A 19775-nucleotide genomic window follows, 5' to 3' on the forward strand; every position below is an offset into this window, starting at 1 on the left:
TTAGTTCTGCTGATACAGAAGCAGCGGGAAACTTGAACGTAAATTTGAGCGTATAGCACTATGTGGAAACTTATTAGTATTTTTTTATATGCTGGAGGAATTTGTTTTAGCTTAAGTTAAACTGGAGCATATTTGATATGGGAAATATGTTTAAATATGTATTAATTATGCAGACTTTTTCATATGCTGGAATATATGGATTACAGCTTTAGTGCTGGAATATCTGAACCAACGCTAATGTTAATTGAAAGATGTTTACTGAGGCTCATTTATCCTGGAAGATCTGGACTACATGCCACGTGTACTGGAAGATCTTAAGGAAAGCCCACACGTGCCCTGGAAATCACGTCTGCGGCTCCTGTACACCGGAACATCTTAATCAACATTAACACATGTACTATAAGATGAGCCTTCTTGCTCCCAAGATTTTCTCGTGGATATCTCACGTTATCGTGAGTTCGTTGTGTACTGGAAGATCCTAATCAAGACTCACGTACAGAAAGATGAAGACTGCGACTTTTGTACTGGAGAGGTTTCAGTGTGATCTAGAATGGTGTTGCACAGTCTGGGCTCCATGAGTACCCATGACTAGGTTTCAGTGTGATCTAGAATGGTGTTGCACAGTCTGGGCTCCATGAGTACCCATGGCTAGGTTTCAGTGTGATCTAGAATGGTGTTGCACAGTCTGGGCTCCATGAGTACCCATGACTAGTTCTGACCGGCCTCTCGCCAGGATATTGGACAAAAAACAAAATTCGTATCGTATTAGACGTTCTAGTCATCCTGAAAAAAATTAATTGCTCCAGTTTTTGTCTATCTTGGGGCCAGTGTTGGGTTGGCTTACCGCCGCCTCAAGGTACACAGGTGGTGGTGAACACGACACCGACCACGCTACAGCAGATACCGATACTGTGTATCTTGTATGGTTCATACAAGATACACAGAACAGTGAAGACATAGAGTGTTGTAAACGGAGTATTCAAGGGGTGACGCATACAAATGGCTGGAGTCAACAAGTGGTGTGCCACAAGGGTCACCTTTATGACCGCTCTGTTCTTGACTGGTATGACTGGTTTTAATACCCGGGTTCTGCTGTGTAGTATCAGGATTCAAAGGTGACATTAATCTAGCAAGCAGTCACAACTCCACCGACGCATCAAGGACTGAAGGCAGACTTACAACGTAATAAATTGGATTAAAAATGAGACAATTATTTAAATGTAGATAAACTCAAAATGGTAAATATTCCACAATAGAATCACACGAATGTGATTTATAAGGAAATATCGAGGCCGCGTGTTTGGGGGCGTCTATGAACACTGGTTCGATCCCATTATATGGCCCCAGTATTGCCTCCTAAAAATATATTAGCATCAATCAAGGGGGAAGGGGATCCCTTGATTGTTTCAAGCGTAGGTTGGACATGTATATGAGTGGGATTGGGTGGTTATAAATAGGAGCTGCCTCGTATGGGCCAATAGGCCTTCTGCAGTTACCTTTATTCTTATGTTCAACAGTGAAAAGGCAGACTGTTGAATGTGTAACTTAGAAATAATGAAAGTAAATAGCAAGAAAGACTTGAGGATCATAGTGGGTAGTGATTTGAAACCAAATTGAGAGCAATCAGCCAGTCTGCAAAGTCAAGACACATGTTTGCTGGACCAGGAGCTAGAGTAGTGTTACGTGAAGACCAACTCTTTGCGTGGTTAGTTGTATAGAATATTACGTACGGTTTTGGTCATCATTTAATTCCCATTGTACAGGACAGGAAGTCTGGCTTAATGAGACCCCACTAGGTGAAGACAAGCATGAGGTGAAAGGAAACGTCCACAACCATTTCTGTCCCACCCAGGAATCGAACTCTGGATCCTCGATTGTGAGAACGAGGACGTACAACACTGTGTTTCTCGACCCATTTTGAGGAAGAATATTGGAAATATAAAAAAAAAGAGTTAACACAAATATACATAATTATCAGACGGCTTGACAAAATATTACTTCAGAAAAGACCATAGTGTTGTCAGTTCCAACAGAATGTATAACAGATGTATTCGCTGCTGAATGCAAGATTTCATTCAGCAGTGAATACATTGGAGATAAAATGGTAAACACAGGCAGGAGGTTATCATCACAGGTTAGTGGGAGCGGCTGACGTCTGCCTCACTGGGCTCCCACCAACACTGGCTGGGTGACTGGGCCACCAGCCTCGCCCCTCGATAAATCTACCAGGCTTCTTGTCCCCGACAGTGGACAGGAATTACTATAGACTTTACTATACATATAGACAGGTTGGACATACACCATCAGTGTACCGCTAACAAGCCGACGTATTTTGGGCCCATCAGTCTGTTGATGTGTGACTTCCTTTCTTTAAACTGTGTGTTAGTATCTGTGGTGAAGATGAAGGGAATTATATGGACAGTAATGGTAAAGGTAATCTCTGCTCCACAGGAAATGACAGACAACGCCTCCAACAACATCTTGTGTGTTGAGGACCAGTTGTTCGTGTCTTCTGAGACCTGCTACATCAGGAAGATCGATCCCAACACACTGGATACCAGGGACAAGGTGAGTCATCCCATCAGTGTTTAAAACCTCCACCAATATGGACATTATGACGTCATAGTGACGTCACACATCTCGTCCACACCGTATATAAAATACAAAATTGTATCACTTATTTCCGTTAGATTAGGTCAGGTTCGATTAGGTTAGGTTTGGTTTGGTTAGCTTAAGATAAGTTGGGTTTGTTTATAAAGGTCTACAGACAACACACAGCCCCTCTATTTAAGTCTCTTAACTTGCTAAACATACACTAACTCCACACATTCTCATATGCTAATTCCATGTACAAAACCTTGTTCTTAAGTGCTATTCTTGATCTGAAACCTTTCCTTGATAGGTGTAAGTAGAACCCATGAGCACCACACCAGAAATAAATATCTCTTTGATATCCCCAGTCAGACTAATGTGTGCAAACACTCCATGTAAATAAAAGGGCCCAGTATTTGGAACTCACTCCATGATGAATTAAAAAATTGTCCAACCCATGCCCTGTTCAAAAGCAAATTAAAAAAGTACCTAAAAAGCAAATTAAAAATGTACCTAATTTCATCCTCATAGTTTCTGACCTTGTGCTTCAAACTCACACTGTAACTTGTGCTACACACTTCCCCCCAATATTAGTACTTAAGACACATCCTTACCAGTGTAATCACCTCTGTCAACTTAGGTTGTAGTTATGTGTTGATATAAAAACCTTGCTACGCTGTACCTTTTCATCTTACCTGATATGTTAGATTAAGGACCTGCCGGAAACGCCTTGCGTGTTAGAGACTTTTCAAGAATGTAAAAATAGCAATCTTATGTAATCTCACCAACCCATTGTACCTTCTTGCAAATAAATTATTATTATTATTATTATTATTATTATAGGTGTACATACGATGACGTAGAGGTGTACATACTTTCCTTAGGTTTTAGACTACTTCCCAAGGCAGGTGGCGTTACAGAAGAATTGATAATAATAAAGTATAAACTAGGTTAGATAGCTTGTAAACACTTGCTGCTGAATTAACACTCAAAGTGATAAACATTGGGGTAAAGTCCGTGCTCGGGAAGTGTTTGTATTATTGGTCTTACAATTGTTATTGTCCGCAGGTGGATCTGAACAAGGTGATGGGTGTCAACTTTGCTTCTTCCCATCCGTTGACTGACGACTCTGGGACCACCTACAACATGGGCTGCTCCTTCATGAGCGGACCCAAGTACAACATCGTCAGGATCCCGCCCTCTAAGGACAGCAATCTCAGTGGTACGTGAGAGGGTCGTGAGTGCGGCTTAGGATCCGTGCATTTAGTGAGTGCATCTTGATATACGGGTGCGTCTAGATGAGTGCGCCTTGGAAGTGGATACTGCTGGTGTGTTCAGGGTGGTGTGTGACAGCAGGGGTGATATGTACTCACCAGGCTGTGTTTGTGGAGACCGAACTCAAGCTCCTGGACCCACCATTTAGCATTTGATTGGTGGCGTATATGTTTCATCATATTTACTTTTGAATGCAGTATGGAGGCAGCTTGAGCCATCTCTCGTCTTGGCTCATCCCACTCTTTTACTTCCCATACACTAAAAAGTACTTCCCATACACTAAAATGTACTTCCCATACACTAAAATGTACTTCCCTTACACTGAAAAGTACTTCCTAACATCTCTCCGACTCATCTTTGTGCTCATTAGACTTCTTTAAGTTCTTATTCGAGATAGTTTGACATCCTCGAGCCCATGTACACCTTCTCGTAGCTGCATCTTGTGCTCAGGTCCCAACATGTACTACATAGTTCCTGTGTTGTGAGACTTATTTCCCATTGCCTTTCTTCGTAGCTCGTGTCCTTCAGCTCCGGGACTAGTCTTGTTGCAAAGGTCTGTACTTTCTCAATTTTTTTGGTGCGGTTGGTTAGGTTAGGTTAGGTGCTGCCGGAGGCGGTCCTGATGTCTGCCAGCCTTGTGTGACCTGCTGGGTGTTGAGTTATATGAGCTTTGGTGAACATGCTCGGTGCTGAATGGTGTGTGTGGTGGAGTAAGGTTTGTGTTTGGTGTTGTAGTGTGTGTGTGTGTGTGTGTGTGTGTGTGTGTGTGTGTGTGTGTGTGTGTGTGTGTGTGTGTGTGTGTGTGTGTGTGTGTAGTTACAGGATGAGAGCTACGCTTGAGGTATCCCGTCTTCCCAGTACTCTTTGTCGTATAACGCTTTGAAACTACTGACGGTTTTCGCCTCCACCACCTTCTCACTTAGCTTGTTCCAACCGTCTACCTCTGTTTGTAAAAGACAATGTTCTAATAATTTTTCGGCACCTGTTTATGTGCGTGTGTGTACGCACAACTAGGCGAGTACACAGACGCACATACACACATACACAGAGCGGGGATTGTGCTCTGGCTCTTTGGTCCCGCCTCTCAACTGTTGTACAGGTTCCTGAACCTACTGGGCTCTATCATATCTACATTTAAAACTGTGTATGGAGTCAGCCTCCACCACATCACTTCCTAATGCATTCCATCTGTTAACTACTCTGACACTGAAAAAGTTCTTTCTAACGTCCCTGTGGCTCATGTGGGTATGCTCTTCTGCTACACACCCTAATTGAATATGTGTGTGCGCGCATGCGTGATACAGGGCGTGTGTGCTGGAGTAGAGTGTACGTGGCTCAGTAAGGTAAATCTTTTGAATCAAGGTAACTAGCAAGGTTTAATACCTCTGGTTTACCGCTGAAAGCCGCCGCCGGCGTAGAGAGGCTCCAGACTGTGTTTAATATTCTTGTCTGGAACCATGCCAAGGTGAGGACACAGGTACTTGTGAAGCAGCGAACCTCTCCCGCTCCTCCAGAATGATGCCCTTGACGGAGCAAGCTAGTTACCAGAGAGATATGTGCTAGTTACCTACGTCCAGTTCTGTAGCGCAGTGGGTAGTGCGGTCGACTCACAACCCAATGATCCAAAGTTCGATTCCCGGGCAGGACGAGGCACGTTTGGGTGCTCTTCCTAACACCTGGAAGTATTCCTTCCATTCCTTATTGTTCCTTTTTGTAGTATTAGAATATATTTAGAAGTATTCCTTTTTGTTTCCCCTAGTTGTAAATATGTACTAGAGGGTTAGGAAACTTTTGTAGGTTACATTTTTGAGGAAGATCAGTTGTTGGCCTAAGAAGTCCTCAGTAAATCTTATAGACTTGTGTCCCCAACGCATGAAGCTGTATGACGAGAGCAAGAGTGCTCTGCCGTTGTTGTTTAAGATTCGCTACTTGGAACAAATTCCAAATAGCACGGGCTATGGTGAGGCCGTAGATCTTAATGTAGTGCCCTGCCTCACTACTGCAGCAGGAGTGCCCTGCCTCACTGCTGCCCACACGGTTGAGGCCAGCATGCACGTCATTACGTTCGCAATAGAGTCTGTGTTTGAACGTCAATAATGTTTTAAAGCCTTACTCTCCTTGTCGCTTTTTCACCCTCTCCCCCACACCACCTTACCCTCACGCTCTCGTGTCTTCACCTGCAGGGTCTGACCCGTGGATTAATGCTCGCACACTCACCACGGTCAGCTCGAGCTGGAAGGCGTCGTACGCGTACTACCACAGCTTCGGTATGAGTGAGAACTACCTGGTGTTCCTGGAGCAGCCGCTGCTGGTCAGCACCCTCAAGCTGGCGACCTCCCAGCTCAAGAACCGAGCCCTCACAGACTGCTTCGACTGGCTCCCACAGGAGAGGGTGAGTGAAGAGTCGTGTCACTGATGTTTGTGGAAGTATTATGGATCAGATTCTTAGACAAGAGTCAAGAATGTTCTGAACATCAGTGTCTGGGAGAGCAGGTGGATCATGTTTTATATTTAAGTTGTTAATTTGTGTGGATGTTACTTTTATCTAAGGCCCCCTTGATTTTTTTTAATTAAAATGGGGAGTGCTCAAGTGAACCTGACATTGTTGGGAAATTCAAAAAAAGGTGGCAGGTAATGCCAGCTTGTGCAGTAGAGGTCACGAAGGTCAGGAGTGTTAGACACTGTCTCTGAGATAGTTCGCTCCAAGAGAAAGGGAGGGAGTTATCAAGAGAAAGCGTCAAGCCATTACGACTATATAGCACTGGGAAAGGGGTCAAGTTCACAAGAATTAACTTCTCGGTATATGTCCTCAGGTGAAGTTCATCGTGATCCGCAAATCGACGGGCGAGGTGGTGAAGGTGAAGTACATCAGCGAGGAGGCCTTCTTCACCTTCCACCACGTCAACGCTTACGAGGTGGAGGGCCAGCTGGTGGTCGACCTGGTCGCCTACCCCAGCCCTGAGATCATCAATAAACTCTACCTGAAGAAGGTCAGGATGAACGAGTACAGCAGCGAAGACCCTCCCCAGTTGAAGAGGTTTATTCTGCCCCTCGTCAGTGATCTTCAGGTGGGTGTCTTAGTTCCTCTTAATAATACACAGTGGGAATTCTGATAACCTAATGGTGAACAGCTCTTATCCAGAGCTCTTAAAAATGGTTTTTAATGATAGCGTTTTTATTGCTTGGAGTTATTTAAAGACTTGCATTTGTTGTGGTTGCTGAATATGAAAGTCAATTTTCACTGGGATTTGCCTATTAATAATTAAAACTTTTGTTGTTTATTGAAAAGTTGTCTTACAGCGCTTATGTTACTCCTTACTGTAGTTTTTATACCTGGTAACCTGTCACTATAACAGTACACCCATGGTGACTACCATGGCATCACCATCACACCTCCCTCGCCACTATCCTTCATTATCCCATTGTCTATATCCCCAGCAACATCACGTTTAGGTACAATACTAGAAGGAGGGGGTATAAAGCGGTAGACCCCAGGTCTTATAGTCCTTACGGGCTATTCATGCCCGTGCCACCTCTTGGGTGGCTTAATCTTCATCAATTAATCATCTTGTAATCACGGTTAGGTAAGAACCTCTCCATCCACCCCCCCCCACACACACCCTCATTACCAAACATCTTACAACCAAACAACTCATCATCACACAACTCATCACCACACAACCATCACCATACACCATCACCACACAACCTACCACCACACAACCATCATCACACAACTCATCACCACACAACCACCACACACCCACCTCCACACACCCACCACCACACAACCCATCACCACACAACCCATCACCATACACCATCACCACACAACCTACCACCACACAACCCGTCACCATACACCATCATCACACAACTCATCACCACACAACCACCACCACACAACCACCACCACACAACCACCACCACACAACCACCTCCACACTACAAGACCTCTGTACTCACACCAGAGTTCATGTTGGTGGTTTCCTACAGAGTGTAAAGGAAGGAGAGGAGCTGGTTCACGTGGCAGGGAACACGGCGTCGGCCATCAAGGTGAAGAACAACCAAGACGGTGTTTACATCAGTGTGACGGGAGTGGACGTGGGCGAGCCCGGGTTCGAGATGCCGGTCATCAACACGGCGCACACTGGCAAGCCGTACCGCTTCGTGTACGGCACCGGGGCCTACGATCAGGGCTACTTCAAGAACTCGGTACGTACCATCAGCCACAGAGAAGCTCGAATTCTGCATTGTTTATTAAGGGAGGAGGATATTATACCCAAAAGAGAGAGAGAGAGATAGTGTGTATGTGTGTTTTGCGGCTACACTGTGATTCTTGTGACTTACCTACCCAGACTTGTGGTAACTGTTGCTTGTCTACGGTGACCTCCATACAGTTACTTGTATACTGTGACCTGTACACCTGACATACAGCAACTTATATGCATCATGTACATATATACCTCATTTAACGCGGCCAGTGTCCTGCCGGTCGGCCGAGCGGACAGCACGTGGGACGTGTGATCCTGTGGTCCTGGGTTCGATCCCAGGCGCCGGCGAGAAACAATGGGCAGAGTTTCTTTCACCCTATGCCCCTGTTACCTAGCAGTAAATTAGGGACCTGGGTGTTAGTCAGCTGTCACGGGCTGCTTCCTGGGGGTGGAGGCCTGGTCGAGGACCGGACCGCGGGGACACTAAAAAAAAAAAAGCCTCGAAATCATCTCAAGATAACCTCAAGATAACCTGACCTTAGCAACATCTTTGCTAGTCTGTCTCTTGCCTCACAAAAGACTGAGAAGGAAGGTGCAAGTTCATGGTGTTAAATGGGTATGTTAAATTAATTATTAAGGTGGATTTTGGACGTTGTTCTTTCAAAGAAAACAGTCGGCATAACTGGAGTCAAGTGCAACAAAAACATTGCAAGTACCCCAACGTTATGTCCTAAAATCTCTTATTTTTATCACACACACACACACATATTATATATATATATATATATATATATATATATATATATATATATATATATATATATATATATATATATATATATATATATATATATATATATATATATTAGTCTCCGTGGTGTAGTGGTAAGACACTCGCCTGGCGTTCCGCGAGCGCTTTGTCATGGGTTCGTATCCTGGCCGGGGAGGATTTACTGGGCGCAAATCCTTAACTGTAGCCTCTGTTTAACTCAACAGTAAAATGTGTACTTGGTTGTAACAACGATTCTTCGCGGCGGGGATCGTATTCCAGGGACCTGCCCGAAACGCTATGCGTACTAGTGGCTGTACAAGAATGTAACAACTCTTGTATATATCTCAAAAAAAAAAAAATGCACCTGGACCAATAATGAATGTACGCTTTTGGCAGGTGTGCAAGATGGATGTGGAGAGCGGGCGCAGCTGGGTGTGGCGCGGCAACGAGCACCAGTACTTGTCCGAGCCCTCCTTCATCCCCGCCCCGGACGCGATCGACGAGGACGACGGCGTGATCCTCTGTTCTGTCGCCGACGTCCGCAAGGGCAGCCCGGACTTCCTGCTGGTGGTGGACGCCCGCACCATGAAGGAGCTAGGACGCGCTGAGGTGGACGCTCGCATCCCTACCAGCTTACACGGAGTCTTCCTGCCAGAGAGGCACTGATAGGAGTGACAGGGTTGTGAGGTGGAGTTGTGAGGGTTGAAGTTGGGGTTGTTGTTGATGTTATGAGGTCACAGTGCCGCAGGAGCACAGTGCCTTCATGATGCCCTAACACCAAAGTATTGCTTTAGTCATAGTGCCTTGAGGTCACAGTGCCGTGAGAGCATCACTGCCTGTGACAGTCATTTGCTGTGATTCTTAGTGTAATGGTGGCTGAATTGTTATTTGTTATTTGTTATGAGTCAGTGTGTGACGACTCTGGCTTGCCTAGACTCCTTCAAGTTATGCACATGTGCTTCCTGTCCACATTACTGCTGATATACACTCGTCTTTCTCACACTCTCTTGAGTTCACTGCACTCTTGTATTTCCTCAAATTTCTTAGAAATTAAACTACTTCAATCTTCGTCATTACACTGGCTGAAGCCTCGTTCCTGTGCAACAAAGGAGTTACACTTAGCAAATTAATTATATATTCCTCATTATATATATATATATATATATATATATATATATATATATATATATATATATATATATATAAATATAAATATATATATATATATATATATATATATATATATATATATATATATATAAATACATATATATATACATACTACCACAGTATTATACTTGTTATTGTACAGTTGTGGAACTATCATGATGGGCATTTGTTGATTTCCGCACGATTTTTTTTTTTTAGATCTCTGACGGTATATTTTAAGGATCAGTTGGTGATCAATTAGACTGTCTCGTCACGTACACTGCTTGGGTATCCATATCATTTGGGGTGCAAGCTCCTAAATGACTCATTACGAGATGGGCGGACGAGTGAATACTTTGTAACGAGCGAGTACCTCGTAACCAGGCAGCACCTGGTTACGAGCGAGCACATCGTAAGAGGAGACAAGGGAAGCTGGAACAACCTGACTGATCCATGTGATATATCTGTTGAGATCTTATAGCTATACTTCTGTTATATTTATATTACATCTTCCTTCTTACAGTCCTCGTTGAACACATTCTACAAGATTTTTTTGTTTACCATTTTCTATATTTTTGTATTTAATTTCAAGCATTTGATACACATACATCAGTCTCATATATCAATCCAGGTGTGTCCCTCTCCACACCTGTTGACTTTCACCACCTTGCCACATCTGAGCCTTATAGCTCAGGTGTGGCGGGGGGAGTTAAGCACCTTGCCACACCTGCCTTATAGCTCAGGTGTGTGGGGGGGTCACCACCTTGCCACACCTGCCTTGTAGCTCAGATGTGTGGTGGGTGTTACAAGAATGTCGCATGTACCTTACTTTTGACCCTGTCATCACACATGTGACTGAGGTGGGGGTGATTAGGCAGATATGGGCATTAACATGAAATATACTCAGCTGGATGGGAAGGAAACGTGAGCTCTTAATGGGTGGATCCTGCCTAGCTCAGTGACGTCACAGATGCAGCCTTGTTTTCACCAGTGACGTCAGAGGTGTGTCGTCATCAGTGACATCACTGGTGTCACATTTGTGACATCATCGCTGAGCTCAGAAGGTTGATCATGACGTCACGGCTGAAGTCACGATTCATCCTCCATGAGAATTCTTCTTCTCCCATAAAGCGATGTTTTATATCCCCCACCTGTGTCATGCCTGGCACGTGTGTCATGCCTGGCACGTGTGTCATGCCTGACACGTGTGTCATGCCTGGCACCTGTGTCATGCCTGGCACGTGTGTCATGCCTGGCACGTGTGTCATGCCTGGCACGTGTGTCATGCCTGGCACGTGTGTCATGCCTGGCACCTGTGTCATGCCTGGCACGTGTGTCATGCCTGGCACGTGTGTCATGCCTGGCACGTGTGTCATGCCTGGCACGTGTGTCATGCCTGGCACCTGTGTCATGCCTGGCACGTGTGTCATGCCTGGCACGTGTGTCATGCCTGGCACGTGTGTCATGCCTGGTACCTGTGTCATGCCTGGCACGTGTGTCATGCCTGGTACCTGTGTCATGCCTGGCACGTGTGTCATGCCTGGTACCTGTGTCATGCCTGGCACGTGTGTCATGCCTGGCACGTGTGTCATGCCTGGTACCTGTGTCATGCCTGGCACGTGTGTCATGCCTGGTACCTGTGTCATGCCTGGCACGTGTGTCATGCCTGGCACCTGTGTCATGCCTGGCACGTGTGTCATGCCTGGCACGTGTGTCATGCCTGGTACCTGTGTCATGCCTGGCACGTGTGTCATGCCTGGTACCTGTGTCATGTCTGGCACCTGTGTCATGCCTGGCACGTGTGTCATGCCTGGCACGTGTGTCATGCCTGGCACGTGTGTCATGCCTGGTACCTGTGTCATGCCTGGCACCTGTGTCATGCCTGGTACCTGTGTCATGCCTGGTACCTGTGTCATGCCTGGCACGTGTGTCATGCCTGGTACCTGTGTCATGCCTGGCACCTGTGTCATGCCTGGCACGTGTGTCATGCCTGGTACCTGTGTCATGCCTGGCACGTGTGTCATGCCTGGCACGTGTGTCATGCCTGGCACGTGTGTCATGCCTGGCACGTGTGTCATGCCTGGTACCTGTGTCATGCCTGGTACGTGTGTCATGCCTGGTACCTGTGTCATGCCTGGTATCTGTGTCATGCCTGGTACCTGTGTCATGCCTGGCACGTGTGTCATGCCTGGCACGTGTGTCATGCCTGGTACCTGTGTCATGCCTGGTACCTGTGTCATGCCTGGCACGTGTGTCATGCCTGGCACATGTGTCATGCCTGGCACATGTGTCATGCCTGGCACGTGTGTCATGCCTGGCACCTGTGTCATGCCTGGCACCTGTGTCATGCCTGACACTACACTGCCGAAGGCGCCACTCTGTTCATCTGCATGGAAAATAAAGCAAATTTTTATATAACTTGTGTGATTTTTACCCCCCAATGTTTATATACAAAAATGTCTATATATACACCCTGGCGTGGAGACAAGTGTATACCCACACCTGTCTTCGCCCGATAAGGGTCAGAGGTGAGAGACAATTGTATGAACACCAAGGGGCCCAAGTTCAACACTCTCCCTCTGAACACAAGTGGCATAACTTGCCGGCCTCACACGGTGTTCTATAGAGAACTTAATAAACCCCTCAAAAAAATGTTTAACCTGGCTGTGGACGTCAGAGAGTGAGCAGCTGCGTCTAACAGCCTGGTTGACCAGATCACCAACCAGCAAAGCTGTTCAGAGACCGAGGGATGTTGATCGTTGGAAAAAATACTAAGTTGTGGTATAAGAACAGAACACATTCTAGAGGCAGTACGACCAAAGTTTCTCCATGGATTATAAAAAGTGCCGCGGAACTTTTGAACAAACCTCTTATGATACTCTCGTTACCTGAATGAAATGTGGAGAACCACCTGGCAGGTGGAATATCGCTAGTATTATACTTATTAACAAGACAGCGTGACAGAAGACACTACAATACAACGTGAGGGCTGGGCCACACTAGTATACACCTACACGTAGACTGGTCCACACCAGTATCCACCAACACATTGACTGGGTCACACAAGTATACACCTACACGAAGACTGGTCCACACCAGTATCCACCAACACATAGACTGGGTCACACAAGTATCCACCAACACATAGACTGGGTCACACAAGTATCCACCAACACATAGACTGGGTCACACAAGTATACACCTACACATAGACTGGGTCACACAAGTATACACCTACACGTAGACTGGTCCACACCAGTATCCACCAACACATAGACTGGGTCACACAAGTATACACCTACACGCAGGGTTGAAATTACCACAACAGTGGTGGGTGGCGCCGCCCAGCACCACGGGACTAACTCCTGACATTCAAAAGGAATGATTTATATTCGTGAAACCAACACTTCATCTGTTAGACCTGACAACCTCATCCACACTATAACCTTTTCCCAGCGGTTGTCTATATATGGAACAACTCTGAATATTTGTAACTACCCTCAACATTAAATGAACAAATCCACAAGGGCCGTGACGAGGGTTCGAACCTACGTCCGAGAGTATCCCAGACGCTGCTTTAATCGACTGAGCTACGACATGGTAAAGAGAATTGCCCTTGTGGATTTGTTCATTTGATGCATCACGCTATTGTGAGTTCTGTGAGTAACCCTCAACATTAGTAACTACCCTAGATATTAGTACCTAACCTAAATATTACTAATTACCCAAAGTATCAGGAATTACTCTTGGATTACTGCTGTACAACGGTTATACAAACAGTAGGCTGCAAAGATAATCTAAATAGTAAATTACATTTTTCAATGTATTAATATTACAGCAGTTTTCTGAAATCTAAAATCGACAAAATTCACCACATTTGTATGGGAAAATTCCTAATGATAATAAGTGCTGTGTAATAATATAGCACTATAATCATCATTCAAATAATTAACATCATATATGTTAGCGATAATATATAATATGTAATTATTGTATTATACCGGTATATTATATTGCGTAATTATAACTTGATATATTCTATTATGTAATTTATTATCGTATGTATTATTTTCCGCGTTAAGACTGTTATCTTAGCAAGTAGCAGAAAATGATAGTTTACACATGAAGTAGAGTGTAACAGTTTACACACCAAGTAGAGTGTGACACAGTTTACACACCAAGTAAGTAGAGTATGACAGGGGTATCGAGGCTATCCTGGCCCAAGCCGAGCTGTGCATCAGTAATTCCACCGGGGGTTCAAGGCCTCGCTACCTCTTATATATTGCTCCTATATACGGGGGCAGCACTTTCTCCGGGTACTGGCGCTTTAGAATGTAAATAGACTATATGAGCTCCTCGCGCGTTGTTGACAAGGTCACTTGCCTCCCACAGGTGCCTATTGTGTAGTGTTGGTGTCACTACTTGTATCACCCCGCACGACACCGGTCTTACGACACCCGCTCCGCGCGACACCGGTCTTATGACACCCGCCACACGACACCCGCCCCGCGACACCCGCTCCGCGCGACACCCGCCTCGCAGCGGCTGTTTCACGCTTACCGTATTATTAAAAATCATAGCAGTAACGACTTTTATATTATATCTTTTTCCCTTTCAGCGCTAAAGTTGTGGCACTGTTTGCTCTTAAAGTTATATGTTTACAGAGACCTTACAGCTCCCATTAAGAGGCCGGGCATTAGTTACTAAACAACAGCATAATGAACTGCTCTTTTCAACACTTGGGATTTGATTAGGTTGCGTCCGAGCTCCAAAACTTATTGTAGTATACTAAACTGGATTTCATAAATCAAAATTTTTTCGGAGATAATGCGTCCAAAATCTTTGTGGGTCGTTGACTATTCTTTATATAGATCAAGTAACCGGTCGTCATCAACAAACGCCAAATGCTCGTTAAATCAGCCATTAAACCCGCTGTTTGTGAATGAAAAACAGTTTACCTTCCAACCCGTCTGCATAAACCAGCCCGTCCTTGCATACAAAATCCCAACTTGTTAATCCAGCCACCAAACCCTCTGTTTATGCAACCCGTCCTCACACCAAGTTCATTCCATCCAGCGGTCGACCCCACAGACGCATTCATAAATTTTAACATGCTGTTCATTCAAAACGGAAAATTTCTCAAATATAAATTAATATTATAATATATTAGCATATTGTACATATATAGGCATAGGTTAGCTTAGGTGTTTCGGTTCTGTTGGCGATTATTTGTGTTTGTAGTACGTGGGTGAAGCATTTACAGCGTTGTGATTCGAACAAAATTCGTCAGTGAAGCACTTGTTCCGGAAGAGTTGGAACGAAATCAGTTGTGAGTCGTGTGTAACCAGATGGAAGGGGTTCCACCACGGGACCCCCTTCCATCTCCTGGTAGGGACGGCATTCATCCTCACATGAAAGACCCGCCCAAAACGGGCAAAGTACCGACGTAGAAGTTCCTCAGGAAACTCGAAGGGCATCCCATGCACTGCCACATACGTCGTGGTACCACAACGATCGGAGAGGGTCACTGACCCACTATTGTCAGGCAGAGTGAAAGAGCGCTCATCACAGCGCGCGACAAGATCCTGGTAAACCACTGAGGAGCCGAACTTTATAATCGCCCGCCTCCCCGCAAGCAGCGTTACACCACACACAGACTACTACCTACCTTTACTGCGTGGCAGGAAGCTTTCCCGGGAAAACTTCAGGCCAATGGAGTCCTGCCTGGTGACAGGACACAGGTCCCCCCATGCTGCAGACCGTCATGGTCCCAGGGGCATCTCAGGAGAAACACAGGACGCAGGCCATGTCAGCAGCTACACTCAGGTCCACACACCCCGCCGGGTTGACAACAACTGCAGGAGCCGGACTAAACAACTGTTCCCCACGGCAGCCCAAAGCGCACTCCCTGTTGCTGATGTTAATTACTCACCAGCTCGGTGTGGCTGGTGTACACAAGGTGCTGCATATTGAATGTCCTGTTAGTTTAATTAGAATGTATTAATCATTATTATTATATGAAGATTTTGATAATTTGCAAGTTCAGGGAATGTGGAAATTATATGCTGGGAATGACCATCACTCACTTTTGATTGATCACGTGTTTGATTGGTTACTCCCGTTTAATTGATCACTTGTTTGACCGGTCACTCCCGTTTGATTGATCACTTGTTTAATCAATAACTCCTTTGATCGGTCACTCCCATATCCTAACTATAAACACATTTCAATCCATCCATCTATTTTGATAGTACTTTTTGTAGCTATGTTGTGGTTTAAAATAACATATAATGGAGCCCCAGTATGCCACTTTTTGTACCATTTTTTATAGCGTCCGGAAAAAAATAAAGCTAAAAACCAAACTTAAATATTCCTAGGCCTAGAATAGGACATATGTGTACTCTGTTAGGCCTCAGATCGCGTGTATTAGACCTAGGAAAGTTAGGTTAGGCTTTATTACGAAAATAAATATGAAACTTTTCGGTTTGTCCAAATGCCTTCCTACGAAAGTCAACTTTATGGCGGTCCATCACGATATATTTGTGCTTTCGACCCCATCGTTACTGTTCCTTGCGATGATTTCGGGGCTCAATGTCCCTCCGGCCCGATCCTCGACCAAGCTATAAGTACTTTCATTTCAGGAGGATAGGCTGACAAAATTATATGCTCTAATACTACTATGTTTTTTTTATACAGTAGACATTTCTTTATCAACGCACACTCGGGGATCCCGAGTTAGATTCTCGGCCGGGACAGAAAAATGGGCACGTTTCCTTCCACCCAATGCTTCCGTTCACCTAGGAGTATATAGGTACCATAAGGGAATTAGGCAACTGTTGTGGGGTTGCGTCCTGGGGAGAGTCAGTAGCTCCTCCTTTGCAGGGGGAAGGGGACCTTAATTCAAGCCTAATATATATATATATATATATTCAGGCTTCCTTCCCTGACAAAAGTAATTAAAATTAATTACGGTCGGATGCAGCGTGTCTACGAGCATAACCAGACAATGAGTTGGCTTTAGAACACCGGAGAGCAGGAGGCTACCACCAGACCACCCCAAACTCTGGCGGAATAAGTAAACATTAAACAAACAGTAAATCACAATAACGTGGGTGAAAATTAGACACCTCAACCCACACTTCTGGAAATATAGGAAGTGATAATTTAGCATTATGTGTATGTGCAGTCTATGTAATTATGGTTGAGCTCTTTGGTCCCGCCTCTCAACCGTTAATCAACTGATGTACAGATTCCTGAGCCGACTAGGCTCCATCATATCTAGATTTGAAACTATGTCTTGGCGCCACTGTGTTGATCATGTAAGCAACTGTAGCCTATAGAAGAATTTACTTTTAAATGTTTTAGCTATAAAATAGCAATATAAAAATCATAATTTTTTATATATATAATGCAGAGTTAGAATAATGATTAGTAGCATTATTGACTTTGTCATGCATAAAATATATATGATACATTTGGAACATGAATTAATGACGTACAACCATTTGCCAATACAATTTAGATTTTAAATTTAATTAACAACACAACCGCCGCCATAAAGAGGACCACCTGTTTGTCTACGGCTATTGCATTCCCAAAGCCAAAAAAAATAGACAAATTTTAATTAGTGAATCTTCATCGTAATTGAGGCAAATGTCAGTCTGAATCACACACATACACACACACACGCCAGCCGTCCCTTCGTAAAATCATATTTTTCTGCTCTCCAGTTAAAAATAATCTCATGATGAAACACCTCGTTTGGCTCTCCCAATAGCCTCATTAAACAACCAGAGAGAGAGAGAGTTTTCGTTGTGCAAATATAGGCTACAAAGACGTACATTATAGCGTGGGGAAAAAACTGTATTATACCAAGACCTATAACAGACCGTTTGAAGGAATTTCCCTCAAGATTTCTGGGAGAAAGACAAATTTTGGAGGAGGAAAAGGACTGGCGAGGACGCATGCTCGTGCCGGCGAGGCGAGGGGCCAGCGGGAGGCTGGTTCAGTGTCGCTGAGGGCGTGGGAGTGAGCGGGGGCGTGGCGAGCTGGGCCCCGCCACCACACACACACTCAACACCTCGCATCAACCACTACACTCTCCAGAGGAATAAATCAATCCCCAGGAGGAGTAATTGGGAGAAGATTAGTCGCCGTGAGCGTCTAGGAGGACCCCGCCAGGACAAACAACCGCTCAGCCTTTAAGAGAGGTTAATGTATATATACGAGTGTACGGCCCACTAACTGTTATATTTGATCATTATTAACAACCACGCGGTTGTTAACTCCCAAACTACACTTGTTGGAGTCTTGGCTCTGGTGATTTAGTCAAATGTTAATTACAATATGGTTTTAGTTTTATGTAAAAATTTGTGGTTACCAGAATAAAAGTCTAAGGAGAAAAAATTAACTCGAGAATGCAGTGATTAATTGTTTGAGGTAATTAGTGTCTTGTGTTGCAAGCTACTACATAGTGAAATAAAAGTGTAAACCAAAAATATTCAGTATTTCTAATTATTAATATTTAAAGTAATACGCCAATTTGTAAATAAGAAGAAAGTGTTAAATTGTTCAAATAAATATATAAATAAATAATCAAATCAGTTTATAAAGTAGAAGGGTAACCATATTTAATATAACGAGATGAAGTAAGTAATGTTCTTCCCGATAGTATAGACCAGTCCAGCTGAACACATTTCCTTCGTTAAAAAGACAGAATAAACATTTGTAAACAAAAATAAAGAGGTCTATACAAATCGCAGTATTATCACAAGTGTATTTGGACCTCTTAGTGATATGAAAAGTAGCGCGGAAAATTGTGTACTGGGGGGAAAAAAATAAGAAAAATGACAGGGTGAGACACGTTTAATCTAAGACGACCTGACCTGATGGGTGGACGTCTCTAGGACGCTGGCTGGTCAGCACCCTCACCCGACCTTAGGTAAGCTGCTATTTACTGTAATAACCTTCAAACCAAGTCAGACTTGTAGCTATTTATCGCAATATCCTTGAAACCAACTGAGGTAAGGTGCTATTTATTGTCATATCCTTGAAACCAACTGAGGTAAGGTGCTATTTATTGTAATATACTTAGAACTTTTCCAAAATAATGGTTGTTCCGCTGTATACGTCCTGGAGAGAGTATACAGAACTCTCAGGACTTGCTCCAAGCAAAAGTTATGGAAATTAAGGTTATAAAATTTCTTCACAATTTTCCTACCTCCGCTCCGGTCAAAATCAGTCATTTGCAATTATATATATTGCTTTGTACAAGACTGTGTGTACTGGAACAATAGTTTGTTTGCCCCAATTACCAGTGTAGATAATTTCCTCTTTCGCATCCAATTTACCCATCTCGTGTACCTCTACCAAATATATATATATATTTTTTTTAGAAGGAACTCATAATTCAAGTGCTATATTTGATCAGGTTTGGTAGACTTGAGAGAGTCAAATTTTTGTAATTACACTTAATTTACATTTGAGTGACAATCAGACTGATGCTGTCAGAATCAGATGATCTGTATCGCCAACATCCCCCACTCACCAACTAGCATCCAAATGGATGCTGTTGTTCTATTGCAGTGTGTGTGTTGCCCTTTATTCGCTTGGGTCGTTGATTACGCTACTGACTTTAACACAAGCTGGCACTTTAACCTCGCTCCCGTGACTTTAACATAGAACTATAGACTTTCCTCAAGAACCAGTGAATTTAGCTCAGAACACTATAAAAGCCTTAGCTTTTGCAAGCCAATGACTTGAGTATGAAACGT

The 19775-nt window shown here is 44.1% G+C and overlaps 1 protein-coding gene across 1 annotated transcript in view; it reads left to right on the plus strand.

Moving 5' to 3' along the window:
• LOC123756717 (beta,beta-carotene 15,15'-dioxygenase) overlaps nucleotides 1-12420 on the plus strand; it is a 33599-nt gene extending 21179 nt beyond the window's left edge. The window contains exons 4-9 of the mRNA XM_045739985.2: nucleotides 2452-2568; nucleotides 3661-3814; nucleotides 6051-6259; nucleotides 6681-6935; nucleotides 7864-8082; nucleotides 9250-12420. Of these exons, the coding sequence (XP_045595941.1) occupies nucleotides 2452-2568; nucleotides 3661-3814; nucleotides 6051-6259; nucleotides 6681-6935; nucleotides 7864-8082; nucleotides 9250-9519 (1224 nt within the window). The 3' untranslated portion in view covers nucleotides 9520-12420. The remainder of the gene's footprint in view (nucleotides 1-2451; nucleotides 2569-3660; nucleotides 3815-6050; nucleotides 6260-6680; nucleotides 6936-7863; nucleotides 8083-9249) is intronic.
• Nucleotides 12421-19775: the final 7355 nt, after the last annotated feature.

This window comes from Procambarus clarkii, chromosome 26 (genome assembly GCF_040958095.1).
Source record: "Procambarus clarkii isolate CNS0578487 chromosome 26, FALCON_Pclarkii_2.0, whole genome shotgun sequence".
Classification (NCBI taxonomy): Eukaryota; Metazoa; Arthropoda; class Malacostraca; order Decapoda; family Cambaridae; genus Procambarus; species Procambarus clarkii.